Raw genomic sequence first — 18900 nt, forward strand, 5'->3', positions numbered from 1 at the left:
TCACCCACGAAAGCTCACGCTCCAAAACGTCTGTTAGTCTATAAGGTGCCACAGGATTCTCTGCTGCTTTTACAGATCCAGACTAACACGGCTACCCCTCTGATACTTATCTGGCATAGCAAATCATATAGACATTTTGGTCCCAGGAACAAAATCTATTGGAGAGTTCACTGAAAGCTAAATTCATCTCTATTGTAAGCCGATTTGTGTTATCTTCTGGCAAATGTTGACTTTTTAACACAACCACTGTATTAATCAGATTTTAAACTATTTTTCCCCTATCTAATGCCTTTTCAGGGCATTAAATTATTATGGTAAATTTCCTAGCAGGGTACCTAGAGTAAAACATTTTGATTGTAATAATAAAATTCAAAGGGTTTCAATCCAGCCTCCATTTGTGCCCAGGCAACTTTGTGTTTACAAATGGTTAAATATGCTCTTTAATAAACACATGTAGGTGACTGCTTTTGTCTTGCCTATAGAGAAGTGTTCAGCTTTGTACTGGTAAATTCTATCACATGCCTGCATAAGAGAAAAACCCCAGCAGCAACAGGTGATGGTGCTTGAAACACAGAAGGGAAAAGTATGCATGAACAAATGCAAGATACTTTTGGAAAATGTGTCTCTGAGGGTCAAACAAGTGCAAGTCAATGAGATTTTTTTTCCAGCATAAGAGAAATCCAATAATACTACTTGCAGTATTACGGAACAAGGATGGAAGATGCATGTTGGAAATCTATGATGATCACTCAACCTTTGTTTATACTCTAGGAATTAGAATCCCCAAGGTCCGTAGTTCATAGTCTATTGCATGTAACTTGTTCTCTGGTGATTTTGTTTTAAGCAAGTCTGCTTATTTTAGATATTGAGTTTTATGTCTAAACTTATCAATTTTTTGCAAACGGTTATGTTGACCGTGTAGGGACAATATCTGATGACAAACATGTTGACATTACCATGGTCACACTGTAGCACTCCCAGATGAATAATATATAGGGCTGTCGATTAATCACAATTAACTCATGCCATTAACTCAAAAATATTAATCATGATTAAAAAAATAATTGTGATTAATTGCACTGTTAAACAATAGAATACTAATTGAAATATATTAAATATTTGTTGATATTTTTGCACATTTTCATATATATTGATTTCAACACAGAGTATACTATTATATTTCAACACAGAATACAAATTGTACAGGTCTCACTTTATATTTATTTTTGATTACAAATATTTGCACAACAAAAAAGAAAAAAACAGTATTTTTCAGTTCACCGTATACAAGTACTGTAGTGCAATCTCTTTATCATGAAAGTGCCACTTGCAAATGTAGTTTTTTGATTACATAACTGCACTCAAAAACAAAACAATGTAAAACTTTTGAGCCTACAAGTCCACTCAGTCCTACTTCTTGTTCAGCAAACTGTTAAGAGAAACAAGTTTGTTTACATTTACTGAAGACAATTCTGCTCACTTCATAATTACAAAGTCACCTGAAAGTGAGAACAGGCATTCTCATGGCACTGTTTTACTTGGCATTGTAAGATATTTATGTACCAGATGCGCTATAATGCGTTAATTAAATTTGTGACTGAACTTCTTGGGGGAGAACTGTATGTCTCCTGCTCTGTTTTACCCACATTCTGTCATATATTTCATGTTATAGCTGTCTCAGATGATGACCTAGCACATGTTGTTCGTTTTCAGAACACGATCACTGCAAATTTGACAAAACGCAAAGAAGGTACCAATGTGAAATTTCTAAAGATAGTTACAGAACTCAACCCAAGATTTATGAATCTCAAGTGCCTTCCAAATTCTGAAAGGGATGAGGTGTGGAGCATGCTTTCAGAAGTCTTAAAAGAGCAACACTCTGATGCAGAAATTAAAGAACTCAAACCACCAAAAAAGAAAATGAACCCTCTGCTGGTGGCATCTGACTGCAGATGATGAAAACGAACATGCGTCCATCTGCACTGCTTTGGATCATTATCAAGCAGAACATGTCATCAGCATGGATGCATGTCCTTTGCAATGGTAGCATCAAGGGACATATGAATCTTTAGCGGATCTGGAATGTAAATATCTTGTGACACTAGCTACAACAGTGCCAGGCAAACACCTGTTCTGACTTTCAGGTGATGTGAACAAGAAGCAGGCAGCATTATCTTCTGCAAATGTAAACAAACTTGTTTTTCTGAGTCATTGCCTGAACAAGAATTAGGACTGATTGGGCTTGTAAGCTCTAAAGTTTTACATTGTTTTATTTTAGAATGCAGGTTTTTTTGTACATAAGTCTACATTTGTTAAGTTGAGCTTCCATGATAAAGAGATTGCACTACAGTACTTGTATTAGATGAATTGAAAAATACTATTACTTTTGCTTTTTACAGTGCAAATATTTGTGATAAAAATAAATATAAAATGAGCACTGTACACTTTGTATTCTGTGTTGTAACTGAAATCAATATATTTGAAAATGTAGAAAACAACCAAAAATATTTAAATAAATGGTATTCTATTATTTACATGATTAAACACGATTAATTTTTAATGAGATTCATCACAATTAATTTTTAAATATTGGACAGCCCTAATAATAAACAAAGCAAGTACAAATAGATTGACATATACTTGCTAAATTGATGATCTGTCATTTGCAGAAACTATTTTGGCAGAGCGTAGCTCCACAGTGAGTCGCCTTTCAATTGCTAAACATCACTAGACCCGAACCTTTATGAAGTATTTCTTCTGAGTTCTGCCCATGAGTAGCACGTGTATGGGTTATTTTCATAAAAAGATGTCAACTACGTAAATCCAAGTATGACTTACAGTCCATTTACACAAAGGACTAGAAGAAGAGTAAAAACTGTAGTGGACATGCTTGATATAAATGGGCAATAAAGTTGTGAACAGGATCCTCAAGACTGAGGATAGCCATTTTATCTGACAGCCCATCTAATTTGTATATATAAATCAAAATACACACTGTAACATAATTTTAATTATAAAGTGCTTCACCTGCTGATGTTCTCATAATGCTGTACAGCATAACGGCAACATGATTAAAATACAACATAATAACTAGCCTTGTAAAATTCAAGCAAACCAATCACAGTAACAAATTTGTTTATGGGACAACAATTAATTGTTGTTGGAATTATTTTAATGTTACACTCAGGATTTCACTTTATATAGACCATAAACAATAGGAATAATAGTTAATAACTTATTAGAGAGTTTTTTAAAAAAATGTCATTAGAGTTGAGCCAAAGGTTCGAAAGGGGGAATCCAAAATTGGAGTGCCACAGATTTCCACATTTTTGTGGCCATTATACATCTAGAGGCCAGCTGGGAAATTTGAATCTGGATCCAGGTTGAAATTGTGAAGCCCTCTAGTGTTCGGGTTTGTTGGATCCTGCCAATTTCCAATTGATCATTACTTTGTTATTAATTATTAATTATTATTATTACTACTTATACAACAATAAAAAGATAAAAAAGTAATGGATATTTAGCCTAAAGAAATAAAGATAATCTGAGAACAGCCCTATCAGTGGGTGGTAAAGCCACAGTTTCATGTAACATGGCATTTGTGACATGAATAAAAAACACAAAAACTGTTCATTGAGCTTTAGAATTTACCTATTTAGTCATTTATATCACAGTCATTACTATAGTATCTGATCAATCGGCATGAGCATGGCATTAATACAAGGTGCCATGTTAGTTATCTTGTTTACTTTTTCACAAGGAGCAATACCACTACAGACTATCTCCAGAAACATGGCAGTGAAGTAGATATATGAAGATAATGCGGGGAAAATGCTACAATACATTTATTCTCACTGTCTGATATCAGCAGAGAGCTGGATTTTGATAAATTAACTAGTTTATCTTCGTTTTGTATCACTGAGATGAATAGCTTTAACTATATCAAATATTCCCCTTCTACAATAGGTCTGAAAGCCATAATTAAGATTCATAAAAGACTGTCATAAAAGGCTGTTATATTATTTATTGGCTTAATTTTTTCTTTGTGCTTTATTGTCTTTTAAGTAGAGACAGATACAATAGGTTAATTGATTTAAATATTAGTCTCTGAGCTGAGGTGTTTTTTGGTTTACTTGCATTTGAGGATTTAATTTTAAATTGAGTCCTTCACATCTAGTTTTTGTCAACTCCAAATTAAGCAAAAGATTGGTACTTGGCCATTTTTGACCCATGATGGTACTAATCTAATAGGATCATTTGGCTTGGAACTGTAGCATAGTGCAAGAGGGACTGAGTTATTGATTGCTACTGTCTAAGGTTCATAAATCATCCTCTCTCTCACTTTACTGTACTCCAGTAAGATAGTTTATATTTAAAGTGCCTGGATTTGCTCCTATTTCAACTGAAAGCAATAGAAGTTATACTATTGACTTCAATGGGGGCATAAACAGGCAATTAATTTGCAGTTGTTATTTTAATGTTCCTTTTTGTTCTTTACAATTTTTTTCCCCGAGAGCAACAGCACCCTATTGTATAAGTGGAAGCAAAAGAATAGGAAGGTTATGATGTGATATGGTATGGATTGTTTTGAGATTTTTAGAACTCTCTAGCTTATTTTTATTCAGTTTCTTCCAGTGAAATTTTAGTACTTTTGATAGATAGGGGATTAGTTAACTGTGGAGACTGACGTCCTCCATTTTATCTACAGAACAAGTACAACTCTGAAGGTAGCACTATAGTTTATCCTACACTACCCCACCAGTATGCTGTAACCTTTGGGGAATGTCCCATGTCTAGGAGCTGTAGGGATAATTCATCCCTTGTGAACATTCAATCCATGGCCTTTTGGCAAAGATCAAAACCAGTTAGTTCTAACTGTGACGTGGACTCCTTTCTTAGAAGAGCTAAAGTAAATACCAGATCATTTCACATACAGGTAGGCCTCAGAACCAGTGTAAGATGGCAAATTTTGGTCACAACCAGCCTGAGGGGAATTTGAACCAGTGCCTTGAAAACAAAAGCTCTGTGTGCCATTAACAATCCAGTTTCCCCAGAACTTTATGGCTGGGATTATCAAAAGTGTCTCAGGGATGCCAAAATCACACTGCAAGTCAATACGATTTGGGTGCCTAACTCCCTTAGGCTCATTTGAAAATCACAGCCTACAGCTTTATTTAATAGGAAAGAATTCACTTCCAGGGCTTCCAAAAGGATTGCACCAGTAATCAAAACCTTACAAAAAAAAATTGGTTTCTTACCGGTGGAGTGCTGAAAATGTAGAAGGATGAACCCTTCAGTGCCAGGAACTTGTATTTGTAGAGTTGAGATGAACCAGTTCCCTCCAGTCTTTCATTCACCCAGCCCATATGAATAATCTGCAGAGTAAAACCTTTGAAAAATTAGAACTCAAGCTTCAATAGCAGCATAATACACCCTTTACACAGAAGTTCTCCTTCTGCCTAGAACACCACTCAGTTAATGGAGGGCAGCGGTCTCAGATTTGAAACCTGTTGTCCCATTATCCCCTTTGCCTTCCTCAGACCTGCTCCCGAAATTATACTCTATTCCAGTGTGTAGGGAGCCCCCCTAAAGGTGTGATCCATATTGCACAGGCTCTCTGAATCTTGTCTGCCTGGTGCACCAGTATCACATTGATATCTGGTATGTTGAGGGTCTGCCTCAGCTATGAGGGAAAGTGGATGGGACTGGACCCATAAAGATTAGAGACAGGAAAATTTATTCTGATAAAAAAGGTGTTCAAATCTTTTCCCATGCTTCAACCCAGCCATTTAGGGTGGTTCCAAAAATGTCACTTATTTAACACTCTATGTGCTGCTGCAATTTCTGGTTTTGGCCATGACCTGAAATAGCGATATTGAAATATTACAAAAGGGCTGTTCCCCCAGTATTTGTGGCCAAGTGAAAACCAGGCAGCACTAGTAATTCTATGAGATCTGCTTCCAAACAAAAGACATGCGGATAAGTCCATAGGCTTATTTGAAACCAAGCAGTTCACTAGTTATTGAAGTTTGTTCATCACTAAAAGAATTACATCACATTCTGTGCTTCCAGGGGTTTACACTTGAATACATTTCTTCAAATGGGAATTGTTGGTGTTTCTTCGCTGGTAGAATAAAATTTCAAGGCTTTTTGTTGCTCATCTCACACATTTTTGATTTTCTTTAACGTTATTACAAATAAATTGTAATGATTTTACAATTATTTTAAAAGTAAATTTATGTATTTTAAGTAACCTTGAAATTCGGTCAAAAGTAAGATTTTATCATCTCTGAGCTAGATACACCCTGAAGAACCACATTCTAGCACAATGCTAGTACGCTAGCTAGTATGCTTAATTTCAAACATCATGCTGACTATATGGCCTTTAATATGCCTTGAAATATTTATCTGGTCTTAATTATAGTACTCTGCAAATCTTAAACTGTAAATGGCCAATCTTGATACTCTTGGTGAGTTTTTGTACTCAGCATGGAATTTCCAAAGTACCTATGTAACTGAGGAACACAAGTTTCCCAGCACTTCTGAAATCTTGCCCTCAGCCCTCACACAACATGAAAACTTACTTGAAACGAGCGGGAATTTAGCCTGAGTAAGGAATGTATTAACATGTGTAAGAACTTCAGGATTCACCCCCAGATGAGATTCGAAGAGAAGAAGTGACTCATTTGTATTATATACTTAAGATAAACTTTTGAATGTGACCAGAGCATGGAACCGAAACAATGTACAGTAACAGCACAGCTTGAATACAGAAACATGTGCTATGGTCACATTTTTATCTTAGCATGATTCATACTTTGTTGTCTAGCTCTCTTATTTAATACATAATTATCTCTGCTATCAGTCAACTTGCTTCAAAAAATATTCTATACCAACGTAATGCTATTGCTTCTCTATATTCTTCTACTGAACTATAACTTCATTAAAATGTTAATGCTGTAGGAAAGAGTGCAGTAAATACAGTAGACCTTCCAATTCTCACTTTGCTATTGTGTAAACTCAATAATTCTCACCAAAATATTGCTTCACCCACTCATCAGTGCAGCTTTAATAACTGAATGCTCAGACACTTCATTACTTTAACAAAATAAACCCCAGTACTGCTCAGACTCTCCTACAAACAATAACACAGATTGCTTATACTTGCATGTTATTATAATCATAAATAAAGGGCAATAACCAAAACAAAGGAACAAAATACATTCTGTGATGCCAGATCCTTGAAATTTTTTACAAACACATTTGTTTGCTTATCTGCTAATTTGCAAACCTCATTAACCCAAACTGGGTTCCCAGTCATTATTGGAAAGTAAATTAGATGCTATTACAAGACTACGAAGACACAGAGTACTGAGCATGATAATAATTTGCAATTCTAATGATCTCAAAGCTTCATAATAATTGCTAGGGAAAATGGGACATAGTCAGACAATGTAACACGCTCAGGTCATACCTCAAATCAAATATGGCAGAGCCAACAAAATTATAGGCACATTTCCAATATCTTTAAATATAGTAAAACAGCAGATCAAGGAAAAGAGATCAGTTTTGTTTAAGGTTCAGACAGGGAAATCAGAAGACTGATGTTCTATTCCTGGTCCTCCACATAGTTCATGAGTGAACTTAGATAGACACTTACCCCCTTTATGGCTATGTCTTCAGTGGGAAAAAAAAATAGGAACAGGTTTACATCAAGGAATTTATCTTGATGTAAAATTCCAGTAGAGACAAGACACTAGTTTATACTTCAAAGTAGCTAGGCAAGATAAATCCCAGGTGAGGGTATAGTGTTGGCCTTGACAAGCTGCACTGAGGTTAAAACCTACCAGTGCCTTATCTCCAGGAGGATTTTATACCAAGATAGTTATCTCAATTTGCCTATCCCAGTATAAGAACACACCTTATTTCAATCTGACTAGTTTGGAATGTGAGGATGTAACCATTCGCTTCACATCTTATGGCTGCCTCTGCTGCTTAGCCAAAGGCTTAGCCTAAGAACAGGGCTTCAGAATGTCCCAGTAAGAGAAGGCCCTTACACCAGCAGACAGTGATTTTGATTCTTTCTTTTATACCTCTATAACTAGCTAAGTGATAAGAATACACTTAAATTCTTAAAGCATAGGCCTTTGCAGACAGGTCTGAATATCTATATCCTAACACGACATACCCAGACTCTCAAGTATCTGAAAACTTTGGGTTTAAGTCTCATGGTAAGATGGTCACTCTGATTTCAACTCCACATGCAGCACAGAGAAGTGCATAGATACTAAGAAAAGAAAAAAATACTGAAATAGTAGTTAACTGGACTTTGAAACTCCAAAAAAAATTTGATCTGGTTCAATTCAAATCTCTAGTACATATTCAGGTCAGTTTTTATTTAACTCAAACTGGTTTTCTCCTTCCTTTTAATAAACAATTTATTTATAGTATTTAAATGGCGAAATTCTTGCATGAGTCTTTGCAGAATCAGAGAATAATGCTGTGTTTATAATGCTGTAGACACAATAAAAGAATTTAGACATCTAATCACTGTGTCTGATTTGTCAGTGCCAATCAGTAGATAACTAAATTCTGTAATATGTTCTTACAATTTTGCATCTACAACTGATTTTTCAATCAAAATGCTGGCACACAACTAAAAGCCATTTTGTTATATTTTAGCTCAAAAAGCAGGGGGAAACATTTGAATTCAATTAAAATATGCACTCAGAATTTGAACTGGACCTTCACATCAGTGGGACTACTCACTTACTTAAAGTTATGCATATGCTGAAGTTTTTGCTGGAATGGGCCATAAAGGGCAGGGTGAGGCCATTTGAAAATCTGGTCCTTTTATTAGGTGAATTATTTCTGAACTCTAATATCATCCATTTAATTTATAATGGAAGCAAAAAGATGGATTATCACAAGGTGGACTAATGACTCTACTCTATCAAAGTCTATAGAAAATCAAACACACAACAACACCTCAATTACATTTCAAATACACTGGATTGCAGAAAATATTCCATAGTGCTCAGTTTGCTTGATAGAAATGGTCCATAAAATTAACAGCTCAAAATGATAAAAAATAATTAGTTATGACATCTAAGTTTTATATAAGCAGGAAAGAGTCCTGTGGTACCTTATAAACTAATAGAAGTATTGGAGCATGAGCTTTCTTGGGTGAATACCCACTTCATCAGATGCATCCGACGAAGTGGGTATTCACCCAAGAAAGCTTGTGCTCCAATGCTTCTGTTAGTCTATAAGGTGCCACAGGACTCTTTGCTGCTTTTACAGATCCAGACTAACACAGCTACCCCTCTGATACTTAAGTTTTATATGTATAACAATATATGTACAAAACAGATATTGCACAAAAACCACCAAGCGGAAAGCCAAATAGAAGAATACTACAAAAGTAAATAGCTACTGAACCCTTAAAATGCAGTTGAAAATGAAGAAAAAGAAATGTTTTATCTCCTGTAGTTGATGATAGTTCCCTAGACATGCCAGAAAATGATGAAGTGACTTGCAATTTTCAGTTAAAACAAAACAAAACAAAACAAAACAAAAAAGAGCAACAATGATTTAACTTCCTTTGTCAACAGTTCCTGGAATAAAAAAGTAATTTTTTGTGCTGTAAAGTACAAGTGAAAATATTGCTTTGCTGACATATGCCATTTGGTATAAAAGAATACAAAAATTCACCTGATAGACCTGGGTGGTGAGTTACAGCCTTATATAAATTAGAACACTTCCAGTGACTTTAAAGTTTCTGAATTGGGGGCTGTCACCAAAATATCATCAGATACTTGATTTCAGTGACTTTGTTAGGTGAGAGTAAAAGAATTTAGAATTTCCTGGCATTTATAAAATATACCATATTCATTCATTGACTGCTAAATCAATAAATTTTAATAATGGATCAATTTTTTCTTAATGAAGTGATGAATAAGGAGCAAGAAATAAACTGTTCCATACATTCAAAAGAGGTATTATGGGAAATAAACTAGTAGCCCATTTTGCATCTCTGTTATGGTGCATATCTCAAAAAAATAAATAAATGGCAATCAAAGCTGGACAGATTTCTAAAACACTTGACATATTATAAAAATTGATATTGTAAAATCTTCTGAAATAATAATTATAAAATAACCCATTATAACTACCTGAAGATACACGGGTCTAACTGCCTATTGACACATGGATTGGACAAGCAATTTATGAATACCATAAATAGTTTGTTTTTCAGAGTTTCACAAGTGACTCTTGTAACTCAATTCTATGAACCTTTAGAATTAAGATATTTAAACTATGAAGAAAACTATCACAAACCTGGATAAAGAGGACACATTTTTTTAAAATCCTTAGACAAATTGAAATATATCTTAAAAAGAGAAAGATGTATATAATTTTGAGCAAACAGGAATAAAAACTACTATGACTAAGCAGGAATATAAATACCTAAAAATGCATCCTCTGGAAATCTTGTTTGCAACCTTATGGCTGACAATAAATCTTTGTAGGATCACATTCTAAAAAGTGAAGAGCACAGTCAATGTGCAAAAATCCTTCTTCCCCTTCCACTACATCTTCATTGAATGGGAGTTGCCAGGAATTTTATTTCTGAAGAAAGAAAGGTGAGTGCTTTGTGCACAATATTGGTCAGGTTATTTAAAATATAAAAATTATCACAGAGCAAGGCAAAGTTAACAAAGGGAGTAGGCAAAAGGGAGGCTATGATGAAATGTAGAAGCCAAATAGGAGTAAAAGATAAGTGCAACCAGAATGTTTAAAAAATAATAATAATAAAAAAAACTTGGGGGAGGTGATCAGGAAGGAGAAAAATAAAAAATCAAGAATGAGGTAGAACTGCCAGCAAGGTCTGGCCCTCATTTTATCTGAGTCCTTTTTATTTCCTGTTACCAATCATGAGTAAAAGAAATAACTATTTTTTTTTAAATGAAAGCTTAGACTGTGACATCACATGACTCCAGGAGATGGGGTACTAGCCATATTCCTAATATGTCTATGCATTAATACAACCTTGCACATCCACACCTAACCACTCCTCTTCCATTCATACAGCATTCTCCTACTTCTCACTTTCTCCCTCAGCCCCACCCCTTGTCAGTGCTTAATTTGTACTGGGCTGAGCCCTGGCACCTCTAGGCTTGGCAGTTCATAGCCACAGCACCTCTGGGCTCCCAGCCAGCAGCCACCACTCTCTCTACCAAGCCATGACCTGCCCAGCCACTGGTGGTGTTGAGCTGAGTGCCCAGCCTGCAGATGACACTCTCCGGTCGCTCACCAGTGCTTAATTTGTGCCGGGGCTTGCTGAAGCTAAGCCCTGGCACCTCTTTCATTACAAATTAAGCACTGCCCCTTGTATACTTAAGATCTCATTTTCTTCTTCTCTTTTTGACTTCCCCTCCTCAAAACTTGTTCATTCTATCCCTATCACTCCTCTTCACTCTCTCACACACAACTTATCCTTCTCTCCTTTCCACTACACACACTCACCCAGGCACTCTTCTTCCTCTCTCCAAACTCTCCCTCCCTTTCCCTGCTCCTCCACTCTAAATCTCTCTGTCTGCAGATTCTCCCACTCATGTCTTTCTCTTCTTGCCACTCCTAAACTTTCAGTAGTTCACCTCAGTGTGAAGGAGAGGAGTTTGCTGCAGAACAGCATAAAGCAGCACTGCAAGATCTCTGTTTCCTCCTTCCTCTGCAGTTGCTGCAGGGACCCAGGGTTACACCAACAAGGAGTGTGTGTGTGGTGGGAAGGAATGGTTTGGTCCAGGAAAGCATCACACAGAGAAGCGGCAGCACATGTATATATTTTAGTGCGAAGGGGCAGAAGCCTTTTGCTTTAATACCCACTCATAGGTAGGCAGAATTGAAAGGAGCATTCCTAAGGAGGTAGAGGGACAAGCTGTGAAGGGAATATGTGCTACCCATTTCCCCCAGTGATTGTACCTGTGGAAGAGAAGCTGAAGGCAGAGATCAGGTGGAAAGCCAAATACTGAACATACTTCTAGATCCTATTCAACGGTAGCCCTGTACTGTTTATATTTGGTCACTTTATCTTAAAAATTGTAAGAGAGATTGAAGGAGACTGAGAAGACGGTTAGAAGTTTGGCAAGATATTGCAATGACTAAGGGACATTTAGTTTGAAAAGACGATGTCAGTAGGAAAGTTCAAAATTATGAAGGAGTTGATCAGGCCTTTCTTTTTAGAATTCATAATATGAAATAAGGGAACATTTGATTAAATTAAGTGGAATATCACAAAGGGTATTGCTGTTTCACACCGCATATAATGAACCTCTGAACACAGTCACAATAACTTAACCAAACCCCGTGGCTGAATTGTAGTAGCCAATGACTATTAACCACATACGTATCTATGGAAACTAAGAACTCAATACTGTCATTATTAAAGCCACATTTGGGGTTGGGTCATATCTGCCCTGCTTTTGTGGGAGACAGGGGAAAAAATTACTCTGAGAAAAAACAATTCCTCTTAGATACTTGGAATGCAGAGAGAGTGCACTCACTGCTTCAGGGGGTGCAGATCTCTCCTTCTGCTGTGCTACTCCCAGTCACGGGCAGGCCCTGCCATCAGCCTGCAGCCCAGAGCTCCTGTGTAAGAGTGGTAGGACCATCTGATGGCTGGTGAAAACAGCCAGACCTGTTAGAGGTGTGCATTCTAGAGGAACTAAAAGCACAGCTCGCCCTGCAACTGTGATGCATGAAATGATGAATGGAGTGGATTACCAAATGAGGTGCAGAGGTGGAGCAGTGTTGTAATTCCCTAAAGACAGGCAAATAGGTGTGGCTGGTTGTTAGCTGGGCTGCACAGAAGATATGGAGGAGCTTTCCACCAATGTAATTAGCAGGCACAATCAGGACCCAAGATAATGTTAAGGCAATATATCATCAGACTGCAGCACATAATCTGCTTATCACAGGGCAGTGGGAGGGACGATTTGCCACTGATTTACATGTACAATTCTCTTGCTGATGTGTGGGGAGGGAACCACTTTACACAGAACATCAGGCATTGGCCATAGTTTATGTAAGGATGGTTGATAGCTGACTTGATGGACCTTTGTTAGTGATCAATTAATACTTACTAAGGTAATAATCTATTAATAATCTATTTGACAAGTTCACCAAAGCACATCATTTTCATGACCACTATTTTTAATACTTTTACATTTGTAAATTGTTCTATTAATTATATTGTGCATGGAATTTCTTATCCTTGGACATGATAATGGTCAAGATCATGTTTTGTAACTACAGGTTCATTATACAGTTGAAAATTTGCTTGGTTAAATGTATAGATACTAAATAACATCTATATATGTTGCTTTTAATTTTTATAGTCCAGGGTAATATTGATTAACTACCCAGGCATGATTACATGTGTTCTGGTTACCAGGTAATCTGTGCTTTTAGACTCCTTTTAGTCGTCCTTGAGTGCACCCTTCTAGTGACAAGTTTGGCTGCCTTCATGCAACCCTACCACTCTTAAAATGAATCTCTGGGATGCACCCTCTCCCTACTCCCCCTGCTAACTTAACAAACGCAACTGAGTTTGGCCTCTGTAAGCCTCTTTTCTCCATAAGTCAGACCAATGACCCAATTAAAGTGATTCGAAAATAGCTTCATCAAAACAAAGGCATTATTTATTCTTTCATCCACAGTTGCAGAGCGTGCAGAGTGCAAATATAAAACAAAAGAGACCAACATGCACATTTCCCCTTACCAACAATTTCAACTTTCCTTGGAAGCTATGATAAGCTCCATTCAGCCCGGTTACCTTCATCTTCTCCTCCCCCTTCATCCCTTTCCTGCCTAGGCAAGTATCTTCAAGCTCTAGTATACCTTTTGATCGTAAAATCAGCCTGGGAAGAGTAAACTTTGCCAGCCTAGTGGGTGACAGACCAGTGATTATTTCCCACTTAATGATTTCCCCAAGAACTCTTGGTACTCCCTATGACAGGACATTCTCTTTGCCATTGTTTACTTTCCTGTCAGTTTCCTGCTTACAGCCTCTTTTTGAGTTAAGTCTATGCATTCGGACAGGATAATATCACACAGGTAAACTAAGTGCACACAATATTTATAAAAACATAATACACAGAACTTGTTCACTCTCCAAAAGTCATAATATGTTTTTGTAGTACTAAGATCATGTATCAGTATATCAATAATATTAATCATGTATCAGTATATCAATAATATTAGCATATACAAGGTCAGATCTTTGGCAGCAGCTATGAAGTAGTCAAATATAATGGAGGGAGGGTTGAACAAAGGAGTCCTTTTATTATCCTGGTTTTGCTCTGCTTCATACACATTTGAGAAAAAATTTGTACTTGCTGCCACCAGACTCATGACCATTGGTCATTACCAGGATGCAAGGAAGTCCCAGCCACGCTCTGTACACTAATAGCATAGGATTAGCTATAATGTCGTCTATAAAACCCAGAAGTCACCCAAATTAGTTTAGGGCTGCTTAATGCTAGAGGAACAATGAAAAGCATTCAGAGTGTGGCTCCAAATCAGGTCCAGTAAGTACAACACACAAGTCTAACAAATATCGTGGCATTTTAATGCAGTCAAACTTTTCCTTTGAAGGCTTATTTTCTCCTATCAGAGGGGTAGCCGTGTTAGTCTGGATCTGTAAAAGCAGCAGAGAATCCTGTGGCACCTTATAGACTAACAGACGTTTTGGAGCGTGAGCTTTCGTGGGTGAATACCCACTTCATCAGACACAGGTAGTGGAAATTACCTGCGTCTGACGAAGTGGGTATTCACCCACGAAAGCTCACGCTCCAAAACGTCTGTTAGTCTATAAGGTGCCACAGGATTCTCTACTGCTTTTATTTTCTCCTGTTAATGTTTAGTGAAATTTCCCTTATGTATCCAATAATGGGTGTGACAGATGAAGGGGGCGGGGAGGTAGCTCCCTTTTATGGACAGCCAGCTAGTTAGCCATAAAGTCCTTCTTGATGGCTGTTCTCTGCTTGTTTTACCTGTAAAGGGTTAAAGTTCCCCAAGTGAAGGAAAAGGAGTGGGCTCCTGACCAAAAGAGTCAATGGAAGGGCTAGAACTACTTAAAATGAGAGGGGGGGCACCTTCCCTTTGTCTGCGTGTTGCGGTTTGCCGGGAAACAGTGAAGACAAAGAGCAGCAATGCTATAAGCAGGAATTAAACCAGGTATGAATAATTATCTTCCATACCCGGAAGGAATCATTGGAACAGGGAATGTTTAAATGGATGCAATCAGGTTTATTTCTTTATTTTAGCTTGTGGATCTCCTCTGTGCTAACCCCAGATGCTTTTGTTTGCTTGTAACCTTTAAACTGAACTCCCAAGAAAGCTATTTTAGGTGCTTAATTTTTGGAATTGCTCCTTAAAAATCTAGCAAAAGCCTAAGTTCCAGATATATTTTCTTCCTTTTTGTTTTTAATAAAATTAAACCTTTTTAAGAACAGAATTGGATTTTTGGCGTCCTAAGAAGTTTGTGCATATGTTGTTTAATTAGCTCGTGGCAACAGCTAATTTTCTTTGTTTTCTTTCTCAGCTCTTCCCCGGATAGGGGTGATAGGGTTTGAGGGTACCCCACAGGGAAGAATTCCCAAGTGCGCCTTCCTGTGTTCTCAAAGGGGTTCTGCACTTGGGCAGCATCTATCCATCCAAGATCAGAGAAAAGCTGTAACCTTGGGAGTGTAATACAAGCCTGGAGTGGCAAGTATTCATTTTTAAAATCCTTGTGAGACCCCACCTTCTGCACTCAGAGTGCCAGAGTGGGGAATCAGCCTGGACAATGGAAAGTTCTTTTTTCCAGCTTTCATGGTTATGCTCATCTATCATATTCTGGAGATCATGAAGGTTGGATACCAACAAAACGTGATTCAGAGTCTTGGAATCTAAGTAGGTTTCTCCTCTCTAACCCCTTTCTGTTCAGTTCAATCTGTAGAAAATGTTTTTGAAATCAATCATGAATAGTCTTTCTTTTGACAGACTGTCACAACCTTTTATCTCTTTGTAGTTTTATTTTCCCCTTGTGTATTTTCCCCTAACATCTTCCCTTGCTAATACCTCGCAGTCCCAACTACTGTGTTTGATATTTAATTCGCTTTGATGTACTTTCTGCCAGAAATCTGAATTAATTTTCCAAATTGAGTGTAACTGTTCGTTCTTATTACACCTCTACCCCAATGTAACATGACCCAATGTAACACGAATTTGGATATAACATGGTAAAGCAGCGCTCTGGGGGGGGGCGGGGGGCTCCGTTTTCCGGTGGATCAAAGCAAGTTCAATATAACGCAGTTTCACCTGTAACACGGTAAGACTTTTTGGCTCCTGAGGACAGCATTATATTGAGGTAGAGGTGTATTTTCATGCAACCTAGGTTCTGTTCTGTTTATGCTCCCTCTCTTTCCCAGACTGTGGTTAGTATCTCAGCAGTCTGTGGTCATAATCTATTTATTTGTGATTTCTGATCTTTAGTTCTTCCTGTGTCTTGCACATTACTTGAGACGAGACTCTACTTACTAAGGTTGAGTGGTAACTAATTTATTTTAATCAATCAATAAGGCAACATGTGAAGTAGGGTACTATTCAATCTGAGTAGGCATGGCAAGATTGGCCCTTGATTATGTTCTTTTTCTTATATCTATCTATTTATTTTACCAGTACTAAAAGCAGCAAAATGTAAACCTAAAAAGTTGTTCTCCTCCTGACTAACCAAAGTTCAGATTGCCACCTCCTCCACAGTGGAGAAAATAAAAATTTCCTCAATCCCAACTTGACCAAGAGAGGCACAGAAGTAGAAAGCAAAACCTCTGCTTTCTTTAGATCATATAAAGGACCACACGTGCATGCTGTGCAAAGGATTAAGTTTTGTTTGACTTCAGTTATGGCTGGGGAAGCTCCCAATGAGAAAGATGACAAGGGGAGAGTCCAGTGTCATGCTGCAGAGTGGAGAGACAGCATGTCCCAGCGGCAATGAGGAGGAACAGATCTTTGTGCAGGCGGCTCTCTCATCTAGCAGCTCTTCCATGATCCAGAGCATTTGGATGTTGAATCTCCCTCCCCCTGACAGAAGAGTACAGAGAAAATGTCAGGAGAACCCTCAGTTTCTAGCCTCCAATGTGGGGTTTTTTCCACAGGGAATATTTTGGAGGGGGGGGGGGGAGCATTATTGCTGTGGTGCTTTGCAGCTTCAAAAATGTGACTCAATATCAGCTAACTCACAAACCTCATTGTCTCTCTGATGAGGAGAGATTTCTGGAATGTTAATTCACATGACCAGAAGTTTGTGAGTATTTTCTGAAACTCAATAGTCTCTCATTTATCTGAGTGAAGAAAGTGAGATCTAGTGAAATCACAGAATTGCAAGCTAAGATTTCCTGAGTCAAATATGTGCCAAAATGTTGTGTGGAATTTTGCAAGTTACTTAACCTTTTTGCTTTGCAGTTTCTCATCTGTAAAATAAAGATAATAATAGTTATCTACTGCACAGGAGTATTGTGATGGTTAAGCATACCTAAGTGAGTAGTAGCTAATATTTGTCCAGTGCTTTGAAGTGTTACTAATTTGTTGTTACAATTAATTTTTATATTCACTGAGACTTGAGAAAATCAGTAAAGATGATCAAGAGAATGTCATGAAGAATTGTGAAACTGTCCTTCATATAAACAAAATAAGGGCAATTATCAAGACAGATTTTAAATCTAACCCTCAGGAATTTATGCATTAAGAATGGGATATTGGTATAGAACATAGCAGACATCAATTGGGCATAGAACAACCATTTAAGGTATGTCTACACTGCAAAAAAGACCTGAAGGCAGTGAGTCTCAGAGCCTGAGTCAAGTGACTCGGCTTGAAGGGCTTATGCTATGAGTCCAAAAATAGCAGTGCAGACATTTGAGCTTGGGCTCTCAAACCCAGTGATTGGGGGAGAAGGGTTTCAGACCCCAGGCTCCAGTCCAAGCCCAAACATCTACACTGCTATTTTTAGCATTGTAGTGCAAGCCCAAGTTAATTGATCTGGGCTGCAGACTTACTGCTGCAGGTCTTGTTTCTGCAGTGTAGATATACTCTGAATGGCTCTTCTACATGCAACTGGGCATCAGACATGTTCTATATCAATATTTCACATTCTTAGTGCATAAGTCCCAGGACTGTATTCCTAGGACCTTTCCAATTTAATAACTAGAAGTTGTTAATTTTGACAACATTTTATATATTCCGAAATCATTTGCATTTATTGTAAGAAAATGAGAAAAAAAGAGATTAATGCTATGAAGATGTGCACATCATTTCTTTAAATCTGTAGCAGGAAGCCTAGCAGGAAGGGGCGTGGGAAGCTTCTAAGCAGTCGTTTTTTAGTGACAGAGCTACAAAGAGAAGCCTTAAGGCTAATATTAATAAAGTTCCTCGTTCAGTATCAGAAGAAAGTGACTCTCCCTGTGATTATTTTGCAAAATGACATATACTAAAGGACTGATACAAAGAACCCACTGAATTCAATGAGAGTCGTACTGTTGACTTCAGTAGGCTTTGGATCAGGTCCTAAAAGGACAATAAATCATTCTAAACAAGTATCCCTAGGATGAAGAGAAGAGAAGGATCAGAAAGCACTTCCTTGATTTAGCATAGTGTAATTTAAATGTACACTAACCCTACTAACATTGCAGACAGAATATTATTTTAGCCAATTGTGACAGACCCAGGCCAATGGGGTGCAAGAGTCTGGTCCTATTGGCATCCAGCGGGGGTGGGTGGGCAAAGCCCACCCACTTCTAAAGGACCTGCCCCCAGCCTAAGGGGAGGACCCACAGGTCTGGGACACCAAGTAAGTAC

General features: G+C 37.6%; 1 protein-coding gene across 1 annotated transcript in view; it reads right to left on the minus strand.

Moving 5' to 3' along the window:
- Positions 1 to 18900, minus strand: part of SNTG2 (syntrophin gamma 2) — a 534493-nt gene that overhangs the window by 67687 nt on the left and 447906 nt on the right. The window contains exon 12 of the mRNA XM_075063695.1: positions 5259 to 5375. Within this exon, the coding sequence (XP_074919796.1) occupies positions 5259 to 5375 (117 nt within the window). The remainder of the gene's footprint in view (positions 1 to 5258; positions 5376 to 18900) is intronic.

The sequence above is a fragment of the Chelonoidis abingdonii genome, chromosome 3 (genome assembly GCF_003597395.2).
Source record: "Chelonoidis abingdonii isolate Lonesome George chromosome 3, CheloAbing_2.0, whole genome shotgun sequence".
Taxonomy (NCBI): domain Eukaryota; kingdom Metazoa; phylum Chordata; order Testudines; family Testudinidae; genus Chelonoidis; species Chelonoidis abingdonii.